Genomic DNA, 22,955 nt, shown 5'->3' with positions numbered 1-22,955 from the left:
TGGTGCTTGCCTGGGGGAGAGGTGATGCTGCTGCCAGGACTGGCCCCCACATTCTGGGGCAGCCCCCAGGGGAGAAAGTTATCTGGAGGGCCTGCGACCACCCAGCCCATTCCCAGGAGAAGGCTTAGCACTGACAATCCTAATCAGCCCTCCCCAAAGAAAAGTAACCCTTAAGATACTGCGTGGAATCTCTCCCCCCATGGAGTCATCTCCCTCCCCGCACCAACATGAGCGACCCAGCCAGTCCCGGGGGAGAGCCCGGTACCTTCGTAGACGGCGAAGAACCCTTTGCCGACCCAGTTGCTGCTGCTGCGGAACTCAATCCAGAGGCGGCTGTCGGTGGAGATGATGGGCTCGGGGAGCTTATTCCCGCAGAACCTACCTGGAGAAGGACACGTGCTTTATTGGGTATCTCTCGACGGCATTTACTGCCGGCTGGCAGCGGCTCACACCCTCTGCTCCCTGCACCGTCATTGCAGAGCAAAACATTTGGCAAGGCAACATCGCTTCCTGACAATACCTGGTTGGCCCTGGAACGCGGCCAGTTTCGGATGGGAAAATGGCCATTCTATGGCAATTTCATAAACACCTGATGTTTCCGGGGCGGAGGGGTGAAGTGGCCCAGAATGTAAGGATGTGGAATTCTGGGTTACATTTATATCATCATTGTCATAGAGATCAAGTTCTGGGGCTAGAGCAAGTTACCAGAAAGGCCCCCGCCCCGGGGAAACCCAGTTTGTTCCTGGGTAAGGAATTCTGTAGGCCCCTACGTTGGTTGGCTCAAAATAGCTTGTGCAGCCATAAGTCTGAATCAGCCATTTTTTAAAGGCAACGTGGGCTAGTGGTCGAGCTGGGGACTAGCAATCAAGTAACTCCTGGGTTCTGTTCCCCGCATTGACTCGCGGTGGGACCCTCGGCGAGTCTTCAAGGGCCAGATTTTTCAAAAGAGTTTCGCGCACGAGGGCCGAGATCTTTGGAAAATCTGGCCCGTCATGTCTGTCTGTGCCTCTGTTTCCCAAAATGGGGAGACTGGCTTGCCTGCCTGCCAGATGGGCCATGTGGATTAGGCTAATCTGCTAATGGTCACATGCAGCGCTCACGTATGCAGGGGTCACTCCACTGAGGTCGACAGAGTTGCACTTGCTTCATTTGCAAAGCACTTGGAAGATGTGGGTGAACATGGGGGTGTGAATTGGTGTCATTGGATGTTCATAAGAACAGGCTAAACAAACACCTGTCTGGGGTGATCTAGGTAGACTTAATCCTGCCTCGGCACAGGGGGATGGACTAGTTAGTGTTTCTCAACCTCTTTGATACCAGGAACTGGCTTTCTGCCTTCCTAAACTGCGTCAGGGAGATCTCAGGGACTGACGCCGGTCCTCAGACCAGTCGTTTATGAAACTGGACTAGATGATTCCTTGATGTTTAATAGGCAGCAGGTTTAAAACCAACAAAAGTATTTCATCACACAACACACAGTCAACCTGTGTAACTTCTTGCCAGAGGATGTTGTGAAGGCCAAGACCATAACAGGGTTAAAAAAAAAACTAGATAAGTTCATGGAGGATAGATCCATCAATGGCTATTAGCCGGGACGGGCAGGGATGGTGTCCCTAGCCTGTGTTTGCCAGAAGCTGGGAATGAGCGACAGGAGATGGATCACTAGATGATTACCTGTTCAGTTCATTCCCTCTGGGGCACCTGCCACTGGCCACTGTCAAGACAGGATACTGGGCTAGATGGACCTTTGGTCTGGCCCAGTGTGGCCGTTCTTATGCCCCTTCCAGCATTTTGTTCCTATGATTCTGTGGGTGAGTTTCTGATCTCACACTCATGTCAATTGGGATTATCCCCATTTGAACCAATGGGGTGAGTGAGAGGAAAACCAGGCCCAAGACACTGGTTATTCTGCCTACTCTGGCTGATGGCATGTGGATCATTCAGCATCGCTGTGGAAAGTTCCTTGCCACAAGCAAATAAAGCAGAGAAGGCGGGGAATGTGGGGCGGGAGAGCATACTGGAGCTGGGAGTTAATGGTGGAGGAAGGGGTCATTAGAGGGACTGACTTCCAGCTGCACAGCATAGCTTGGCCCGCCTGCCCAAGATTCCTGTTGGTTACCTCGCTGTGTGGCCTTTCTCCAGAACCCGTCTCTCACCTCCACGTAATCATACCAGCACAGCCGGCTTCGGTACAGATCCAGGGACGTGAAGTTCAGGATGATCTGAGAGGGAAAACAAGCAGAGATTAAAACACCCCCACCATGGAGGAACCCTATGGTAACACACCGGCCGAGTGCCTCCTCCCCCTCTGATGGCTCGACCATGACAGGATAATAACCTACTACTGGTGCCAGCTCACAGAGTTATTCCTTGAGCTGATGTGGTATTAGCCTGTGCTGCATTACTGAAGCTCCCAGGTTCAAACGCATCCAGGAGATCATTAGGCCATTCCAGCCATCTCCCTCCAACAGGCTTCAGGGGGAGTGAGTGAACCCAAAAGCAGCAGGAGGGCTTTCCATTGGGTGCAGTCATGAACTAATCGCATCCTCTGCTCAACTAAAGTTCTTTCATCCACCTCAGGTATCTCTAGTAGCCACCATGTCCAGATGCCACTTTGATCAAAGGCCTGCACACCTCCAGAAGTGGCTAGACACCCTACAGGGGGTCCGACTTGCAGAGGGGGATGCTCAGCACTGTCTGAAAACCACGGCCCATCCAGGCACTTCAAGTTGGGAAGCTACCAAGTGAGGTACCACTAGTCACAGGCCCAAACTTCCGAAAGCAGGGCATTTGCACTGCAGCTAGCCCATGGCCCATCCGTTATTGTGATCACCCCAGGCAAGTATTGTTAGGCGCTGCAACTGCTGGCTGAGGAAAGCGGTCAGTTAACACAGGAAAGTGTTTGCAGAGGCCGCGGGCCCTGCGTTTAGCTTTGAACGTCAGGGTGGAATAAATGGCAGAAACTCCAACGGAAAGAGCAGACTTTCGTTTGATTTTTGAGGTGGGAACCACAGGTATCCCAGGGTGTCAGGAAAGCAAAGCACTTGCCCCAGGTTCATGTGAGAAGACCCAGGTTCAAGCTACGAGTCCGTAATGAAACCCCAACTCAGGCAATCGTGACTGCGTAAAGCTCCGCTGCTTAACCCCTCCCGCTAGAAACGGGCCTAGGCTGCAGAGCTGGGCTCCAGATCACCACTCAACCCAAGCGTGGGCACCGTCAGATCGGGTCCTTCTCCAAAGTCTTGAAGGGCTCAGGGATGAACAGGTGCTTGCATTGAGATATGGCAGCCAGAGGCACTAAATATGTAGAGCTGCTTAGCTTGGCTAGCTGCTAACTATGGAAAGCCAAGAGAGCCGTCTGCTGGCACGATTCACAGGCAGAAAACAGCAAGGCCGGGGTGCGGGGTTGAGGAACTCTAGAGTGTCTGACTCAGAGGAATGGGGTAAAGTTGAACAAGAGGAGCAATTAAGGCTTGATCCAACACCCCTTGAACTCATTGGGAGCCTTCCCAGTGACTTCAGCAGGCTCTGGATTGGGCCTTCAGGCAGCTCATTGGGGGGGAAAAGCTTCCCAAAGAAGAGATCTTTCAGAATCCCTCTCCAGGCAAGCGCTGGGAGCCCCCCTGCGCTTGGGACATTTCCAACGGGCTGGCCAAAGCCCCAGGGAATAGCCCACGCCTCTGTGCTATCCCCCACTGGGGATGGCCCACAAGGCCTTTTCCCTCCCCAGCTGGCATGAACGTGTGGCTATCCCATTAGTGACTTTGGCACGGACAATGCATGGGCGGCACGGCAGGGCAGAAGGGGAGGGTTGAATCACCGTGCCTGAGGGTAAAGGGGAGAACCAGGTTGTTTGAAGAGTAAGGTCGCCTGCTTGTGACCCGAGTAGCAGGCTGGGTCCTGGCCCAAACCACCCCTGTTCTCCGGTGACCCCCCACTCTGGGGAGGAGCACTCGGACCCCCAAGAGGCACCAGCTGCTGGCTACTCACCTTCCCACTGCCCCTCCCACACAGGTAGGCACAGCCAAAGGTGAAGCAGCACATCAGTGTGATGTCCCGGCTCTGGGGCCTGTACCCTGTCCTTGAAGGGGGATGGGCTCAGTGCTCTAATGATCATTGTCTATTTGTAGTACGATTGCACCTAGGAGACCCAGCCATCGACCAGGACCCCACGGTGCTAGGCGCTGTACAGACACAGAACAAAGCGACAGTCCCTGCCCCAAAGAGTAAATGGCTCTGGCGCCTCTAATGCAGTGATTCACACCTTTTCCATTCCCTGCCCCCCTGCCCCCAAGCCAGGATCTAGCTGGGATCCTCTCCTGTTGGCAGTATGGGAAGGGGAGGATGGTCCCTACCCCCCCGTTGAAGGCACATGCTCTACTGGCCTTTCCCATCCCTAACTGATAGGAGGCTGGTGACCCTGAAAGCATGAGACTGGAGGAGGGGGTAAAATTCCAATGGGGTGCAGCAAAGGAGCGGTTCCCACTCCTGCTCCATTTCTGCTCCCTGCCCTGCGCTCCGTATCGAGGCCCTTCCAGGGGATCCTTGGTTATACAGAGCCGTGCCGTGGAGCTTGGGGAGCGCGCAGTTAAATAGCTGCGGCTGTCAAGACAGTTCCCAGAACATGGGATCCCAGCCAGCCAGCCAGAGCGGAGGTATGGCCCTAAGAAAGCTAACACCACATTGCGTGCTGAAAGCTGGGGCTGACCTGCCCATGGGAAAGGAGCATGCGTGTGTGTGTAGGGGAAGGAACCACCACACAAGGGGCACAAAGGTGTGGAAGGAGAGAAGGTGACGATTTGTGTGGCTTTACATCCAGTGCTCCGGGGGTGGGGGTGGGGGTGACTGAGAAGATAAGAGGGGAGAGGGAAACGGGACAGAGAGTGAAAGACAGGAAGGGAAAAATGGAGAAAAAAGAAGGAAGGAGAACAAGAGAGGGGGGAGAGACAGAGAAAGGAAAAGGGGACTAGGAAGAAGGAGGAACAAGAAAGGAAAGCATCACTCAACACCTGGATTTCCCTCGTTTAACCCCTTTACCCCCAGCCCTTTGCAACTGTGCGCCCCACCCCAGACACTTTGGGATGGGCTCTGGTACCTTTTCCCCCGGGGTGACCGATATCCTCCAGATGCAGTGCACGTGTGCAGGGTATCCGTTGGGGAACTCTGGGGAGGAGAAATTCCCCTGACTGTCCTGGAGGGTCTCTCCACAGGCTGGGGACAAAACAGGAAAGGGCGGAGGGTTAAAAACCCAGCAGCAAAGCCACCCCAGCACCCAGCCAAGTCATCGCACCCCTCACAAGCAGCCCCACAGCAGATCCCCCTGTCAACAGCAGGTTGGGTCAGAAGGAACAAATGTTGACGGACTGCCACCCACGCTCCCATAAATCTGCCAGGGCAGGGAGTGAGAGAGGCAGATGGATCGGGGGTAAGAAACATCCAAATCAGAGAGATGAAAGAATTTTATTCCAGTCTTCCCTGAAGTCCAGCACAAGGGTAGGAAGACCCCAGACAGACAACATATCGAAGATCAAACTCTGGACCCAAGCTACTTGCTCCCACTGTTACAAGGGTTAACGTGTCGCTAACCGCTCCCTGCCCTTGCCAGCTTCCGATTCCAGCGCTACCCAAAGAAGTGCCTTGAGTTTTCCCATTTGCGACACCCCCCCACCCCCCTCCCCCGCCAGCTCTGCAAGCGTGAGCAGAAGGTATCCAGGCTGGCTGACTTTAGTGTCTCTCCTGGCTTTTGTGGAGACACACGGGGACATGTTACTGGCATGTATTCACAAGGTGCATGATGAGCCAAAGCTTTGGAAAGGGTTTGTGACAGAAGGAGCTGTATGGCCGGGTGGGCAGGGCAATGGAACAAGCTGTATAGACTCGAACTGTACATCCTTTATATGATGGAATCCACTTCAACCCAGGGGTGCGGCAGCCCCCCTGCCTGCCCCCCAGTGCCCTAGTTCCAGCACCTAAGGGGAAGCCGAGTACCATTAGCAGCAGCAGGTGGAATGACGTGTCCAGAGCGGCTCGGTTTGTATCAGGGAGGAAGAGCAGCAGTGGGAGGAGGGCAGAAGCTGGAAGAGCTCCCAAATAATAGCTTGGTGCGAGTGAGGGACGGTCGCAGGGTTGCGTGTGGGGCGTTTTCTTGAGAAGGATTATATAGATTGGGGTCGTGGTGGGGAACTAAAGCTATAGGGAAAAGCTTAGAAACCCCAGGGCCTGCTTGGGGTCTGTCTCTGAACTCCCAGCGTTCTGACCCGTCTGTGGTCCTGATGCAAAACCAGGTGAACCTCTCCCGTGCGCCAGGTATACCCCAAAGCTCTCTGCTCTTGCGCTGCTCCAGCCTCCTTCTGTGGGCCCAGCAGCTCTGAACAGTTTGGGCTCCTGAGGCTGTAATAGGACTGGAGGCGCCTTTGGACCCCGAGGCCCATTCCGAGGGAGCACAGGGCGAGGGAGGCAAGTGCCCACAGGAAACGGCTCAATGGACCACGAAAGCGCTGAAGGCGTGCTGGGGAGTTGATCCTGAGCACAAGGAGAGGGTGCACAATGGGCTCCCAGTTACTGTACAGACAGAGCATTGGACCAGGCTTGCCTCTCTGGACTGCAACAGAGCATGCTCTGCCCCTGGGTAGCGCTCACGGACTCCGGCGTCCCATCCAGAGGGAGGCTGCTGCAAGATCTGAATGCAAAGTTCAGGGATGTTTGGATCAGGCTCAACAACCAGCAGCTTTCAAAGATCCCATCCCCAAGACCTCCCCCAGACAGCACATCACACAGAGGACAATTTATCCCCCTTAGCCGGGCTGAATCACCTTGGCTGGGCGTTGACCCTGCATTCCTGCAGAAGTTAGCACTTCCAAACCTGATGTTTAACACACACCCCCAACCCCTCTGGCTGCATTGCTCCAAGGGAAATCTTTGTCTTTTGTCTGTGGGCTTTGCTTCTTGTCACCCAAATAGCAGCGCTGGCCTTTTTAAGATGCATCTCCCTCACCCCTCCAATCAAATCTCAATAGCCTGGACTGAAGCTCCCAAGTAGCCATGGAAACCCAACCTGGTGCCATGTTGCCACAGCAACAGAAGTCCCAACTTTAAGATGGAAAATTAAACCTTACAAGAGTTTTCGTGTCACCCCCCCTCCCGCCCCTCAAGTCTCAGCCTTTCCAGCAGAGCACCATGGACTGAACGTTCTCCTGTAAACAGTTTCCCCTGCCTCCCAGCTCCAATAGCCACCAAGCCAGAGCCTCAAACCCAGCCGGGGTGAGCTGCATCCAAGTGTCAATTAAGGCTTTCCAGGAACTGCATCTGCAGTAAGGCCCCGTGGCAGCCCCGCCTCCATCAGGGCAGAAATCCCCCCCCCACCCTGCCACGCCATGCCGTGGCCAGCCAGCCATGACAGGATTACTGCTTAGCACTATCTGGAGCTAGCCCAGCACTACCATCTGGAAGCCACATGATCTAGTCAGCTGTGGCAAAGCTCAGAGGCACGTCAGTACTGCTGTCCACAGGCCAAGACATTCTTTCCCGCCTCCCCGAGTGTGGAGCCAGCACTGGGGACTATTTTGGTGGAGCAAGATTAAAGGTGAAATGTAAAAGATAATTTCAGAATTGGGGTTTGAGCCTGTCCCTGCCATGGAAAAAAGGAAACCCTGTCCCTCTCTTTTTAATAATAATTTTCCCTGCTTGGTTTCTAACCTTAGAAATATCAGCAATTTCAACTCTGCTCTGCCCTGAGTTTGCTGGAGAACCTCTGGAAGGTCTCCGGGGTGTTCTCACTGCAAGGGCCCGGCAAAGGTGTTGTATGTTTAACAAAGACTTCCGTTCTCCAAGAGGTCAATTAGTCACTGGAGTTAAACAGGAACTAATGATAAACAAAGGGCAAAAGGACAAAACTCCAGCGAAGCCAAAGGAGCTGTGTCCATCTATCCCAGGAGACAATCTGGCACAAAAAGTTCTAAGGTATTTGACTAAAAATCCCTTCTCCACTCAATTGCCCAACTTGTGCTCTCCTTGCCTATGTGATGTCATAGTTCTTCCTAGCTCTCCAGTTCTCCCTAGAGCCTTCCACCTGAGAGCGGATCCGAATTTCAATTTAAAACAAAGAAATAAACAAACAAATGGAAGAAGAGCTGTCCCTCCTCCTTACTTTTGCGATTAATCAACAAAAGAAAACAAAAACAAACCTCCTTTCAGGCTTCCTTCTCCATTATAAAGAAGCAACAATAGGGCATATGTCTCATTTTATTCCACTGTAAAAATTATCTCTGAGCAGCAGGGATTTCTGCATGGTCTGCTCCTATCCTGAGTCAGGGTCCATCTAGATTTCTGAATCTTGGTCTGTTATCTGTAGTGTACTTAGATATCACAGGTTTCAGAGTAGCGGCCGTGTTAGTCTGTATTCGCAAAAAGAAAAGGGGTACTTGTGGCACCTTAGAGACTAACAAATTTATTTGAGCATAAGCATCCGATGAAGTGAGCTGTAGCTCATGAAAGCTTATGTTCAAATAAATTTGTTAGTCTCTAAGGTGCCACAAGTCCTCCTGTTCTTTTGTAGATATCACACACATTTGTAATGCCTCTGTCACCATAGCATCTACCACAGATGCCCTGTAAATACATTTCCCATTTCTAACATCTTCACCTGAGGATCCTAAAGCACTTTGCACACATTGATGAATTCAACCTTGCACTCCACTCTCCTCTGGCCCAAGGAGCTGGGTATTACCCTCATTTAATAGATGGAGAAACGGAGACATGGATAAGTGGAATGACTTGCTCAAGCCTAGTCAGTGACAGAGGCAGGAATAGAACCCAGGCACCCGGGCTCCTACACAGCATTGTTCTTTGGCTCACAGGGCCAGGTTCAGATCTCAAGCTGCACGGGGAGTAACTCCGCTGACTTTCTCTCTCTGTGCCTCGGTTCCCCATCTGTACAACAGGGATTTCAATTCTTCCTTTGTCTGTCTTGTCTATTTACATTGTGAGCTCCCTGAGGCAGAGGCCATCTCTTATTATGTGTACATACAGCACCTGGCACAATGAGGCAGCCGATTAGAACTTGTTAGGAGATTCAACCATATCTCCCCCAGCTGTGGACAACTACAGCAAAGCCGACTCATTCTCACTGACATTGAAGAACAATATTATTACTGACCCTGTTGCCTGTGCAGCCGGATGGGTCACATGGTCACACCATGCACATCAGGAAAACCAGCTGGAAGATACTCGCTCTGATGCCTGCAGGAAGTCCCAGGGAAGATAGGAGACTGACAGCTGTTGGCCAGCCTGTCTTCTCCATCCACACCCTGTCAGCTGGGAGTGGGGGAAGCTGGGGAGGCAACTGTCACAAGGCATGTGTCTCCATGGCTATTTTTTGTGGGTGGCACTCCAAAGCCTCATTCCATTTGCCTGACACGTGCTTTGGTTCTTCGTAACATCCTCCGTTGGCAGCAACCCATAAGGCACAAGGGGAAAGGTTTATAACAGAGCTTGCTGACTCTCTCGGGTGGGCTCCAGAGAAAGCAACAGAAAAGGCCCCTCTAGGGCTCGGGAAACTCAGCAGATTTGTATCATTTTTATTTTCATTCTGTTTTGACTGTATTTAGGGGAAATGGAGTGGTACCCAAAGTGATCAACACCAGTTAGAGCCAGGCAAAACAAGAGTGGGATGCAAGTTCCCTACACACACCTCTGTCAGAGCATCTCAGTCCTGTCCCACTGCACCTGTTGTTATTCCAGCACTGGGCTACCCACCCCACTTCCGTCAATGCACCTCAATCCTGACCCTGCTATCCAAGCCCTGTGCTCCTCACACACTCAACTCTGCCAGTAACTCCCCCTCTGCTGCACCACCCCCTATTCCCTGGCACCGACTCATCATTCCCTTCAGAAACGTTCCCTCGGCCATCACTGAACTCCTTGGTGGAAAAACAAGCCCATTCTGTTTATAAGCCTTTGACCTCTCTGTGAACATAGAGGGTGAGCAAGGCTGGTTGCTGGGATCTTCCGGCCTGACAAGACTCAGGAGTCAAATGGGAACCAGAAGTTTCACACACCCCGGCTCGTCTCTTGACTACTTGTCCCTGCCTTCTTTTCTGACGTCTGTTTAATTGCTGGCGCCAAAGCTGGGGATGGCTGGACGGTCTCCAAAGCCTTGGTGAAGATGGGAGCTGTCTGTCCAGACTGGGCTCTCAGACCTGGGTTATGTCATGCTATTTCCATTCATAAAGCAGTGGGAAGCGGTCAGATCAGAGCATGATGTCAGAACTCGGGGGACATAACACACAAGGAAGGACTTGGGACACCAGGCTTAGCTTACTCCAGCTGGTGTTACCAAATCGGAGGTTGTGATTCCATTCCCAGTGGGTCACTGACTCATTCTCTGCCCTCTAAACTCCTTTCTGAGTCATCCTTACCAAAGATTTTACATTCATGCAGCTAGGAGACAAACAAAATAAGTGTGTGGGTCAAAATACACTATAGACCTATAAAGAATGCATGCCACATTCTGATTGCAGTCACAGCGTGTGTATTTGAGCTGGGCTTTGGATTTTTAAATTTTTTTTCTATTTATTTCTGTGGTTTTATTATTTATTTTTGTTTGAAGTTTTGTCAAAATATATATATATATATTTAAAGGTAAAAAATTAGCCACTCCATGGTTGATTGAAAACCAGAGAGCACTGGTGAAAAAAATCATCACTTTTTTGGTCAAAAATTTGAAATTCTGATTAATTTTTTGGTGGAAATTTCAGAATGTGAACAATTTCAACTGGGAGGGTTATGCGGTTAAAGTTTCCTGGGGTCGAAGGTTCCATTCCTGCCTCTGCAATGGACTCCGTGGGTGACCTCAGTTTCCCTTCTGTAAAATGGGGATAATAATCCCCCATTTTCCTACTCTTTGTCTGCCTCCTCTCTTTAGATTGCAAGCTTTTCAGGACAGGCGCTGTCCCTGACTTAAGTGTACGTGTGGCACGTAGCACAATAGGGCCCCAAACTTAATTGGGATCTTGGATGCTATTGTGACACCAGTAATAACAATAATGTATCAGGTAAGGCTAGTGTAGCTGGTTTCTATGTTGCCCTTTTCCCCTTGATCCCAGCAGACAGATGGATGTTCTGCACCTACCCTACCCCCACCGCGGATATTGAGTAGCCAGTGGCTCTTACCTGGGCATCTGTAAAGCTTGCGTGCCTGGTCTATGTCCCCTTTGCTCAGCCGAGTCCGCTGGCCGATGTGGGGCACCACCCCGTTCACATTGTATTTGGGCTTGATGGTGTCAAGGAAAACCCCCCTGGAACAAGAGCAGAGAGGGGTGAGGGGAATGGAGGACGCCACCTATTCAGCTCCCCTTGGGCCTCCATAGCAAAGCAGCACCTGGGGCAGAGATTCACATTTCATGGGTTCCATGCAGGGCTCCCCTGCTGCCCAAACTGGCTGCAGAGCAGTGAAGAGTCCTTTGCCCGTTGCCTCTGTAGCAAGCCCAGGCCCAGTCTAAGAGCCGAAGTGAGGCTCGGTGGGCATGGCTCACCCATTCTGGCGAGAGTCCAGGTCCGCTCATGTCTAAGCTGTATGCAGTCACAGCAAGCCCTGCTCACTGCGCTTGGAGAAAGGCTGGAGTCAGTGGAATTATCCCAGAGATGAACATGGCCCAGACCCCGACTGGCCACACAGTTAAAGAGGGAGAGGCACAAAAATTCGGCCCAATTATTTCCTGGAATGACTGGCAGAGCGAAGTGGGGAGAAGCACACAAGTCACCTGCTCAGGAGACAGCGGGAGATTTTAGGACCAAGTGGGTGGAAAAGAACAGGTGGATGGAGCAGCAGATGGGAAGGAAAAGCACCGAGTAAGGTGGGAGGAGCAGAACTCAGACCCCAGGATCATACAGTCACGGCCCTAAAGACTGCAGAGAAACCACATTAGCACTGTTACCACAGTAGCATTAGTAGTGCAGTATTGCAAGTCGCACTGCATATTAGAGCTAGGATTAACCAACATCTTAGTATCAGAAGTGGTAATAGCAGCATTAATACTCCTACCCATCGTACTGAAAAAACGATTTGAGAAATGTTAAGTAGTATTACGACATTTGCAGTACTGGTACTAGCAGGAGCATTGGTAGTTTTTCTACCACTATTGTCAGTAGTGTTGCAACTTATCAGTAGTAGTCACAGTCCTGGGTAAGCGGCAGTTCTGCAGAAAAGGACCTGGGGGTGACAGCGGACGAGAAGCTGGATATGAGTCAGCAGTGTGCCCTTGTTGCCAAGAAGACTAATGGCATATTGGGCTGCATTAGTAGGAGCATGGCCAGCAGATGGAGGGAAGTGATTATTCCCCTCTATCCGACACTGGGGAGGCCACACCTGGAGTACTGTGTCCAGTTTTGGTCCCCCCTCTACAGAAGGGATATGGACAAATTGGAGAGAGTCCAGCGGAGGGCAATGACAAGGATCAGGGGGCTGGGGCACATGACTTACGAGGAGGGGCTGAGGGAACTGGGGTTATTTAGTCTGCAGAAAAGAAGAGTGAGGGGGGATTTGATAGCAGCCTTCAACTACCTGAAGGGGGGTTCCACAGAGGATGGAGCTCGGCTGTTCTCAGTGGTGGCAGATGACAGAACAAGGAGCCATGGTCTCAAGTTGCAGGGGGGTAGGTCTAGGTTGGATACTAGGAAACACTATTTCACTAGGAGGGCAGTGAAGCACTGGAATGCATTACCCAGGGAGGTGGTGGAATCTCCTTCCTTAGAGGTTTTTAAGGCCCATCTTGACAAAGCCCCGGCTGGGATGATTTAGTTGGGGTTGGTCCTGCTTTGAGCAGGGGGTTGGACTAGAACCTCCTGAGGTCTCTTCCAACCCTGATCTTTTGTGATTCTATGAATAGCAGTATCAATATTATAGCACCGTGGTGCGATACATCGTATTAGCATTGCTCGGGTCAGCGGTATCGTCCGTTATCGGTAGAATTAGTACCCACCACGGCATCGCTCCGGTCAGCGGTATCGTCCGTTATGGGTAGCATTAGTACCCGCCCCGGCATCGCTCCGGTCAGCGGTATCGTCGGTTATCGGTAGCATTAGTACCCGCCACGGCATCGCTCCGGTCAGCGGTATCGTCGGTTATCGGTAGCATTAGTACCCGCCCCGGCATCGCTCCGGTCAGCGGTATCGTCCGTTATCGGTAGCATTAGTACCCGCCCCGGCATCGCTCCGGTCAGTGGTATCGTCAGTAATCGGTAGCATTAGTACCCGCCCCGGCATCGCTCCGGTCAGCGGTATCGTCCGTTATGGGTAGCATTAGTACCCGCCCCGGCATCGCTCCGGTCAGCGGTATCGTCGGTTATCGGTAGCATTAGTACCCGCCCCGGCATTGCTCCGGTCAGCGGTATCGTCGGTTATCGGTAGCATTAGTACCCGCCCCGGCATCGCTCCGGTCAGCGGTATCGTCGGTTATCGGTAGCATTAGTACCCGCCCCGGCATCGCTCCGGTCAGCGGTATCGTCGGTTATCGGTAGCATTAGTACCCGCCCCGGCATCGCTCCGGTCAGCGGTATCGTCGGTTATCGGTAGCATTAGTACCCGCCCCGGCATCGCTCCGGTCAGCGGTATCGTCGGTTATCGGTAGCATTAGTACCCGCCCCGGCATCGCTCCGGTCAGCGGTATCGTCCGTTATCGGTAGCATTAGTACCCGCCCCGGCATCGCTCCGGTCAGCGGTATCGTCCGTTATCGGTAGCATTAGTACCCGCCCCGGCATCGCTCCGGTCAGCGGTATCGTCGGTTATCGGTAGCATTAGTACCCGCCCCGGCATCGCTCCGGTCAGCGGTATCGTCGGTTATCGGTAGCATTAGTACCCGCCCCGGCATCGCTCCGGTCAGCGGTATCGTCGGTTATCGGTAGCATTAGTACCCGCCCCGGCATTGCTCCGGTCAGCGGTATCGTCGGTTATCGGTAGCATTAGTACCCGCCCCGGCATCGCTCCGGTCAGCGGTATCGTCCGTTATCGGTAGCATTAGTACCCGCCCCGGCATCGCTCCGGTCAGCGGTATCGTCGGTTATCGGTAGCATTAGTACCCGCCCTGGCATTGCTCCGGTCAGCGGTATCGTCGGTTATCGGTAGCATTAGTACCCGCCCCGGCATCGCTCCGGTCAGCGGTATCGTCGGTTATCGGTAGCATTAGTACCCGCCCTGGCATTGCTGCGGTCAGCGGTATCGTCGGTTATCAACCAGAGGGAAGTTTGCTTTGACACCAGCCACTTGATGAAGCTGGGGCAGCAGCTCGGGGTGCAGGAGTGGGACAGTTCAGGAGGAGCTGCACTGCTTTGGGCCAGGCCGCCAGGAGACCGTAACAAACACATGGCTTTATATCAGCCATCCAGGGGTAACAATCAGGACTGTGTGGGGAAAGGTGCTGAGGGGAGGGGGCTGATGTTGGAGCAGGAGGAGTACAGCAGCGGCACTCCTAGCTGAGTGCAGGTGGGGGGGTGGGCCACGACCCTGCCTGTGCCAGATCTAGCCTGGCTTGTGGGGTCCACATCCAGGCAGCTGAGTCCGAACTCTCTAATATGTGGGCTGGCTTCCTCCCCTGGGACTCAGTGCGGGCGTCGCACACCGCGCCCCTGAAAGGGTGGCACAGCTGTAAAAGGAGGTCAGCTCTGTTCTCGGGGGGGAAAAAGGGGCAAGCTGCTAAAAACAGCTCACATGCCCCTGTAATTAAAGTGCTCCTTGAATATATGAAGGAAAGTGAGTCAACCAAGCCGGAGGCCCACACCGGTGGAAGAACAGGATTGCATGCAGCTGGTGCGGGGAGAGGGGCAGCTAACTCCTCTGCTAATCAGCAATTGAGACCTGGGGTGCAGGGGGAGCAGCAGGGCTGGGGTGGGGTTGTGTCATTCCCCAGTTAGGGTGGGTCTTGTGAGGGCAATGCAGTCTAATGGTTAGAGCAGAGGAGGGTTGGAGTTAGGACTCCTGGGTTCTATCCCTAGTTCTGGGAGGGGAGTGGGGTCTAGAGGTGAGAGCCGAGGGAGTCCCATCTCTGACACGGATTACATGAAGCATGTGCCCTTGGAGTGACCCAATGCATAATCCTGACCTGCCAGCAGCAGCTGTACAGAGCAGGGCAGCTCCCCATGGCCCTTTGCCATTTCACAACCAAACGTGAAAAAACACCAAAATGTAAACAAGGGTGCGGAGCTGTCGTGAAACCCAGCCACCAGCAAGTAGGGCACCCAAGACATGCAGGGAGAACCTCTGGGGGAAGCTTTTGTTGTCACCAGAGACCAAAACCACCGGAGGAGTGCCCTGAAGGGAGAGTGGAGAGGGATTGCTCATGGGCCAGGCTGTGGTCTGAGGGCATTATCCCACCTCTGCTCTGAGCTCATCCCACAAACAGGAGCAGGTCAGGGAAGCAGCTTCACTCTCCATCACCGAGGCGGATGGCAGGATGCCAGCTGGGAAGCCCCTTGTCTCTCACACCATCTAATCCAACTGCTCTCCACAAAGAAGGCAGAACCTTCCCCACAGACACACCATCCCGAAGGGCAAGGCTCCTGCACTCAGTTTTCCAGCAGGGCCTCCCCTGGGGCCCCAAACCAAAGCGATGAACTCCCCCACATTCTGAAAAGCCAGTGCGCCCGATCCTGGGGCAACAGCAGTTTCCCCAGCAACTTTAACGGGAGTAGGATCAGGCCCAAAGGGTATTGCAGACACAGCATTGGCCCATCCTACGCCCCATACTTTGGTGTCTATATTTCTTGCCTCTTTTCAGAAGCAAGCTCAACAGGGAGCAAATTCCACGGTGCCCACAGGCTACTTGGCATGCTAAAGACAGTGAGTGAGTGAGTGAGTGAGAGAGAAAATAAAACAGGGCAAGGAAAAGGAGGAGAGAAAATGAGTAAGAATGTGTGTGGAAGAGGAACAGAAGACTGGTCTACACACGGAAGTTACACCAGCAAAGCTCCGTCTCTCAGATATGTGAAAATCCACACCTCTGAGAGATGTGGCCAGTGGTCCCTCTATTTTACGTCCATGTGCAGAATGAATTTTGTTATGTGCACCAATATGGAGGAGATGTGTAACACATCACCTCCATATTGGTGCGCACAACAAAATTCATGTGGTGGGGGTGGGGCCAAGGGGTTTGGAGTGTGGGAGGGGGCTCAGGGCTGGGGCAGAGGGTTGGGGTTCGGTGCGGGAGGGGTCTGGCTGGGGGTGCAGGCTCTGGGGTGGGGCCAGGGATGAGGGGTGTGGGAGGGGGCTCAGGGCTGGGACAGAGGGTTGGGGCGATCAGGCCTCTGACTGGGGGTGAAGGCTCAGGGCTGGGGATGAGGGGTTCAGAGTGTGGGAGGGGGCTCAGGGCTGGGGCAGAGGATTGGGGTGTGGGGGAGAGGGGGAGGGCTCTGGCTGGGGTGAGGGCTCTGGCTGCGGCTGGGGCAGAGGGGTTCAGGAGGGGGTTCAGGGCTGGGGCAGAGGGTTGGGGTGCAGGCTCTGGGGTGGGGCCGAGGATGCAGAGTTTGGGCTGCAGGCTGCCCAGGGGCTGCGTTGGGGAAAGAGGACTCCCCTCAGGCCCCTCTCGCCGCAGCAACTCGGGGCTGGGGGAAAGGTGCCTCTTCTCAGCTGCGGCAGCTCCGGCTGGGCTGGGCCAGGCCAAGGGAGGGGCTCCTTTCTCCTGGCTGTGGCAGATTTGTGTTGGGGCCGGCGGCAGGGGCACCTCTCCTCGCTGCAGCCCTGAGCCCTGCGCAGGGCTTAATAGGCAGCTGCACGACCACACAGCTTAGGGGAATTTAGGATGAGGCTACACTGACCTAACCCCCAGGGCAGACGGCGCTAGGGGGACGGAAGAATTCCTTCATCTATCCAGCTACGGCCTCTTAGGGAGTTGGGTTACAACAGCGATGGGGAAACCGCTCCCCGCGCTGTCGTTAATCCACCTCTCCGAGAGGTCGCCGGAACTACCCGGCTCGAGGGCATGGCTTTTGCACACCCCGACCGACATCGTCGTCATTAAACCAACCTCATTTTCCAGGGCAGACCAGGCCTGACGCGCTGTGGCAGGGTAGACATCCCCCGAGAGAGAGAAAATGAAAGAAAACAAGAGGAAGAGGGAATGGAGGAAAATGGAAAAGAATGAGAACCAGGCACTGAGACGGAGCGAGGCTGTGCAAGCAGCTTGGGCTCGCTCTCCCCCAACGGGTCGGGACTCTGCCATTAATGAATGGAATCTTTCCCTGCTCCTGTTACCATATGGACCTGTTTAAATCTGGAAGGGAGCGCATGCGGGGGGAAGGGGGGCTTTTATTTCTCTATAGTTTCCATCCTGTCATCTTGAGTGATCTGCAGGCTTGCTTTCCTGGCCCCGTGGAGTTCTTGTTACGTTTCACCCAGTTGGCAGGGACCCTCATCTGGCAGCCGGGGCCAAGGCAGGAGAGGCAATAGAACTTGAAAGAGCAGCACAAGGCAAGGCAGATGGGACATTCTCCACCAGCAGCAGCAGCACCATCATGTGCGGCAAATCACCCAAGGAGATGCCCCATGTCCAGTCTTTTTCCTCCTCAACAGGCTTTGGCCAGAGATGGAAAATAAGTGATGAAATTTCAGGGCTGCTCCGCAGTGAGTAACCGTGTGGTGAGTTGCCAGTGACCCTGGGAATATGAAGCCCAAGTGCTTGTCCCATATCGAGCCTCCAGGGCCCAGCTTTCACGGAATCGCAGGGCAGGGTGGAAGTACCCGGCTTTTTTATGAAAGAGGAAAAAAAAGTGCCGAGCGATCGCAATTCTGCAACGTTCTTGATGGAGGCCTGGAGCTCTCGGCAATCAAGGCTGCTGTGGCTCTCCAGATGCCACTTCACCAACGATGGGCAGATGTCCAGCTTCCCAGATCAGCAGGACACTGTTCAAAAGCCGCCCCTCCTTCAGGGTGCCTGAAGGCTTGGTGTCCAACTGGTGGAGAATTCTGCAGAATTCACCTGAACTTTCCATCCTTTCCTGGTTAAGAGGAGATGGATGCGTGCATCCCCCACTGCCCGGAATTGGAGCTGAGAGTGCTCACCACCTCTGCAAAGAGGGGTCCTGAGTTGGGCACCAAAAGCACCTCAAATTATTATGGTAGCACAGAGATTGGGGCACCACTGAGAGGAGTTTACAGCCTAAATCAGAAAAGGAAGGTGAGACAGAGAGGTGAAGTGACTTGCCCAAGGTCACCCAGTCTGTCAGTGGCAGAGCTGGGAATAGAACCAAGACCCCTCCCCTTGGTTCAGTCTGCTCTAACTAGCGACTTTTGAAGATGTGAGCCGGTAGGACCAAGGTGCTTAGGACACTGCAGGCTCTGATCCAGCAAAACACTTAAGCACCCACCCAGCTTTATGCAGCCGGGCAGTCCTGCTGACGTCATGCGCCCAGTCTGTTGCACTGCTTCTGCACCTGCTGAATTGGGGCCTGAGCCTGGCTGCTCTCACTGAATCCACTGACACCCAGCAGAGGAAGAGAGCCCCCATGCTAACTCAGGCTTGACTCTGTGTCTCTGGACCCCTGTCCTGTTATACTCCATGGTAAATAGCCAGAGGGACCTGCCTCCATTACAGATAACAGGTGGTTTGGGTAGGTTTGGTTCATGCCATCTGGGGAACATTGTGTGTCTCTTACGAAAGCAAGCCCCAGCAGCACATCCCAGGCAGCGTGGATGAAGCTGGCAATAGTACCGGCTGAAACACGCCAGGCAGCACCGCACACGCAGCGCAAGGAGAAATTGCACCAGCTGCACCTTCGTAGCCTGCAGTGACACGTGTCTGCGGAGCGCGTGCCAACGGGCTCGGCTGAAAGGAATTCACAACCTGGGATTCACCTGCCGAGCCAACCTCCCCGGGGAAAAGACCGACAAGCCCAACAGCGGCAAGCAAAGGAGGGATAATCTGGAGCCCACAGGCTCAGCAGAGGACATCGTCAGCTCGTAGCATGCAAGGATGCAACCCGCCGGGAGGTGGGCTGTGGTGCAGTGCAGTCAGGCTGCAGTGGCAGATCCAGATGTGGCGCTGCTCCCAGCGATCTGTGAGATTTACAGTAATTAGCTATTTGTATTTTCAAAGCCCTTTCCCTGGCTGCGGCTGTGTCAGAAGGTGAACTTCTCCTCAGGGGATTTCTCATGCATTTAAAATCAGGATTCAAACACGGCTTGTTGCAAGTGAGAATACATTCTGGGTCTCTCTCTCTCTCTGCTCCAATGCACCTCGGAGGAGATTCCAGCTTTGCTGTTGCAAACACTGGAAGGTGCGATCACAGAGGGGGTAGGAGAATCATTCATGGCCATGGGAGATGGGATGAGATACCCCTGACCTGCGGTGTTTGTGTTGTTACCTGGCGTGTTTTGGCCGGTACTATTGCCAGCTTCATCCTGCGGAAACTGGGGCTGAAGAGCAGGAAATGTTTGGTAACAAGGAAGAGTCTCATGAGTTGAAACATTGAAACCCAGATGGGATGAAACCCTGGAGAATATACTGCAGGGAACAATTCTGCATTGGCCAGGGCAGAAGACACAGGAGAGGCCTCAGTACTACAGCTAAATGGTCATCTTAGAGCTGCGTATCATTATTAAATAGAGCTTTTTGATTTCTCCTTCCTTCCTTCCTCTCTCTCCATGCTAGTACCCAGGCACCCTATTCTGTGGCTTTCCACAACTGCGGTGGATGAGGAATTACTGAATCGGGAGTGAAGAAGGGAAGTGTAGGAGGCAGGTGTGCGCAACCTGGGAGTGCATAACCTTCTCCCTAGGGCAATGAGGGGATTTCCAGGCCCAGCTTTGCACTTCCCCTGCCTTTCTAAGGTAAACACTCAACTCCTATTCCTGACTCCTAGGAGGCAGCCGGCCACGGCCAGCCCTTGTCAGCGCTGCCAGGACTATTTTGACAGAGTTGTTGTTTGCGGGGGCCTGCCCTGGGATGGGCTTTTACTGGAGTATTAGCTCAGGCTGATTCAGGAGCTGCTCTCAAATGACGCTCTGGCACAGGCCCCTGAAGGACGCTGCCTCCACATGGGACCTAGAGCAGGATGTGCCTTGAGATTCTGGATGAATGTCCCAGAGGCACCGAGCCCCCCTGATTTTTCCTCCCCTTCTCAGTGCCCTTAGCTGCAGGCTTCTCTGCTAGAGGCTGCAGTTCCCGACCTCCTCTGCCATCAGTGGACTTCCCACCGTGTGACCGAGGTGGCTGCTTCTCTCTCTGGCCGCTCTCCGTCTCCCCTCTGGCCACTGCATGCTGTCAGCAGACCCAACCGTCTAATCCAGGCCAGGACTTGTTGGGGAGCTTGTGTGGGGACACCGGGCAGCGCCAGCCGGGGAGCAAGAGAGACCTGTAGGGTCTGTCTGTGCCCAGCCTCCTTAGGAGAGTACCCTCCTGGCTTTCCCTCAGAGGGGGGAGATGGTGAACTTCCCTAGAGCCGCAGCCGGCTCATCACCAGGCACACACGGACAAGGGATCCCTCCCTGACATCAGTGGAGTGATGCCAGTAACAAACTGGGCTTAGGGGTCTAATTCTGCAGCTCCCTCAGGAGCTGCTCACCTGCAGAAGCCTGAGTCAAGGAATTTCTCTGCCTCCTCCCGCGAATTCCCTCCCTATTACATCCCCTGGCTTCTTTAACCCCCATTCCCCAAGAGAGGCATCTGGTCCCCTCAGGCCTCGTCTCAGTGCAACAGGAACAATTATCCTAGCCTGAACTGGCCAACAAGCCAGCAGAGAGTGCCCGGCTGGGAATCTCATCCTAGCCTGCATGTCTCACGCAGTGGGTGAGGCTCATCCCTGTGGCAGGTCCACAGGGCATCAGAGAGGGCTCGGGCCCAAGGCGTGGCTTTCACAAAGAAGCTCCGGTGGGAGAGGCCAGGTGTGTGCACATGGGCTGAGCAAGTGAATGAAGCAACATCTCCTCGGACTCTTACCTGGAGAAGGTGTTCCTGGCGTAGTGCATGATGCTGTCGAAATCATATGTCTCGCCCAGGGACTCCACCTCTTCGGGCTCCATCTTCAAGAAGTTATACTCCTGCCCTGGGAAACCGGGGGAGACAGAGGCATGAATAAAGCAAGGGAGGCGGCAGTGGGTGGAGAAGGGGAACCTGGATAAGCCACGCACGTCCTTGGTCTCGCTCTCTCCCTTCGAGCACGGGCTGATTACTGCCAGCTACTTCCCAGTCCCATCCTTGAGGGTGCCAGGCATGGGGACGAAGGGAAGGGGAGGACAGAGGAAGATGGCAGTGGAGAGGAGTGCAGGGGCCTTTACCTGGTTGAATGTTCTCCCGGACGATGGACACGTGGTCATCCCGGTCCGGGCGCGTGTGCTCGTGCCAGAAGCCGATGACGTGACCCAGCTCGTGAACCACGATGCCGAACTTGTCACAGTTTTTGCCAATGGAGATGGCCTGGGGTCCCCCTCCTCTGTGGCCCACATAGGAGCAGCACCTGGGGTGGGTGGAGAGGGGGAATAAGAGCCCCATCGAACCCCATGCGTAGCAAGAACAAGAAATCAGCCAGCCCATCAGCAACTCTCCTTAACCCTTCGATCACTGCCATTCCGAGGGCAGTGCTCAGGGGGAGGTGCCGATATGCCAGTCTCCAAAGGGTTAATGGTCTTAAGGCTATGCTCTTCCCCTGGCACTAAGTGGCCTGGAGTTAGAGTTAGGGTTCCATCCATCATCCTAGATGAGCAGGTGTCTGCAATCACATGATGGAAGGTCTGGAGTAACCTGTGCTCGTGGGGACACCCCACCTCCTCCTCCCACGACCGAGGCACGTCTGATAGCTGGGTGGAGAAGGGAGCGTCCCCCTCTGACCGTGGGGAAATCACGACCCTTGGAATCATTTGAGAATCAGCGGGGCCGTAAGTGTTAGTGCTGTAAAGTCTCCACAAGAGGCAGGGCCTATGGAAAAGCATTACTCTCTGGAAACTTTTAACGGCCTGCCTAGGTTTTATTTAAATGAAAGCCTGTGTGACTAACTCGAGAAGGGTCTAGTCGGAAACTGGGAAGGCTTAGCACATCCCACCGGGCTGAGAGGCTGCAGCTGCCTGTGGGATGGAAAAGTTGAAGCTGGAAAAGTGAATGTCACCAGCAAGGAGGGGGCAGGGGGAGAAGCTGCCCCAGGTGGGGATGGGGGAACCAGTTTGGATGGAGTAAGACCTGGCCTGGATCTTTGCCTGGGACCAGTTTGGGGTTAACTCCTAAGAACAGTTGTGTTTCCTTTCTGTAGCTCTGCGCTTTGGCCGGGACTGGAACTAGCAGAGCCAAAATACCACCACGAAGGCTCCTTGGCCAGACGCCAGAGGCTCCGAGAGCTTCGACGAGGTCTGCATGAGCGTCCAAGCTGCTGGTTGCTGCTCTGAACCGAACCCCAGGATGCCGCCGCCACTTGGGGCCCGCGAGGAGAACGCTGCACTCTGTGGGCCAGACTGATCTAACTCCCCTGAAGTCATTGGCGCACCCTGGTCTATACACCCATTAAAGTCAATGGGGAGATACTCATTGCCTTCAGCAGGAGTTGGCCAGTTCCCAAAGGGGTCAGAATCTGGCCCCCTGGCTCAGGATGTGCGGACGTTTCCTGGGTGATGGTTCTAACATCTTGCACTTTGTCACATGTCTCTCTCTCCCCTGCGATTAGAGGTGGATCAGCTGGGAACGCCCTGTGTTTGTCTACACCTCTCCTTAAAGACTTGTGGAGTCAGCCAAAGCTGCACCAGGCTGAGTAGCCAGAGAGAGGTGCTTTCTCCTCCCCAAGACTTTTGGAGGCCTGAATGTGCTGACAGCAAATCAAGGTAAAATGTATCCTTTAGGGCCTGCTCCGGTGAGGTACTGGTCACCTTGTCTCAGTTGGTAGTGCTCTCAGCTCAGTGTGCAGGCTTCTAGCGAATCCAGCTGTTTCATTCAATAGCGCACCTTATTCTATGGCTATGCACGGCTGAGGTGGAAGAGGAAGAACTGGAT

The 22,955-nt window shown here is 53.9% G+C and overlaps 1 protein-coding gene across 7 annotated transcripts in view; it reads right to left on the bottom strand.

Moving 5' to 3' along the window:
* The window catches only part of BMP1 (bone morphogenetic protein 1), an 84,757-nt gene that overhangs the window by 17,076 nt on the left and 44,726 nt on the right, over positions 1-22,955 (bottom strand). For all 7 annotated transcript variants that reach the window (XM_073325416.1, XM_073325412.1, XM_073325413.1 and 4 more), the window contains 6 exons: positions 21,260-21,438; positions 20,922-21,027; positions 11,170-11,294; positions 5,096-5,211; positions 2,120-2,222; positions 266-382 (listed from right to left, as the gene is read on the bottom strand). In XM_073325416.1, the coding sequence (XP_073181517.1) occupies positions 266-382; positions 2,120-2,222; positions 5,096-5,211; positions 11,170-11,294; positions 20,922-21,027; positions 21,260-21,438 (746 nt within the window). The remainder of the gene's footprint in view (positions 1-265; positions 383-2,119; positions 2,223-5,095; positions 5,212-11,169; positions 11,295-20,921; positions 21,028-21,259; positions 21,439-22,955) is intronic.

This window comes from Lepidochelys kempii, chromosome 26, assembly GCF_965140265.1.
Source record: "Lepidochelys kempii isolate rLepKem1 chromosome 26, rLepKem1.hap2, whole genome shotgun sequence".
Taxonomy (NCBI): domain Eukaryota; kingdom Metazoa; phylum Chordata; order Testudines; family Cheloniidae; genus Lepidochelys; species Lepidochelys kempii.
This window is presented reverse-complemented; position numbering and strand designations above follow the sequence as displayed.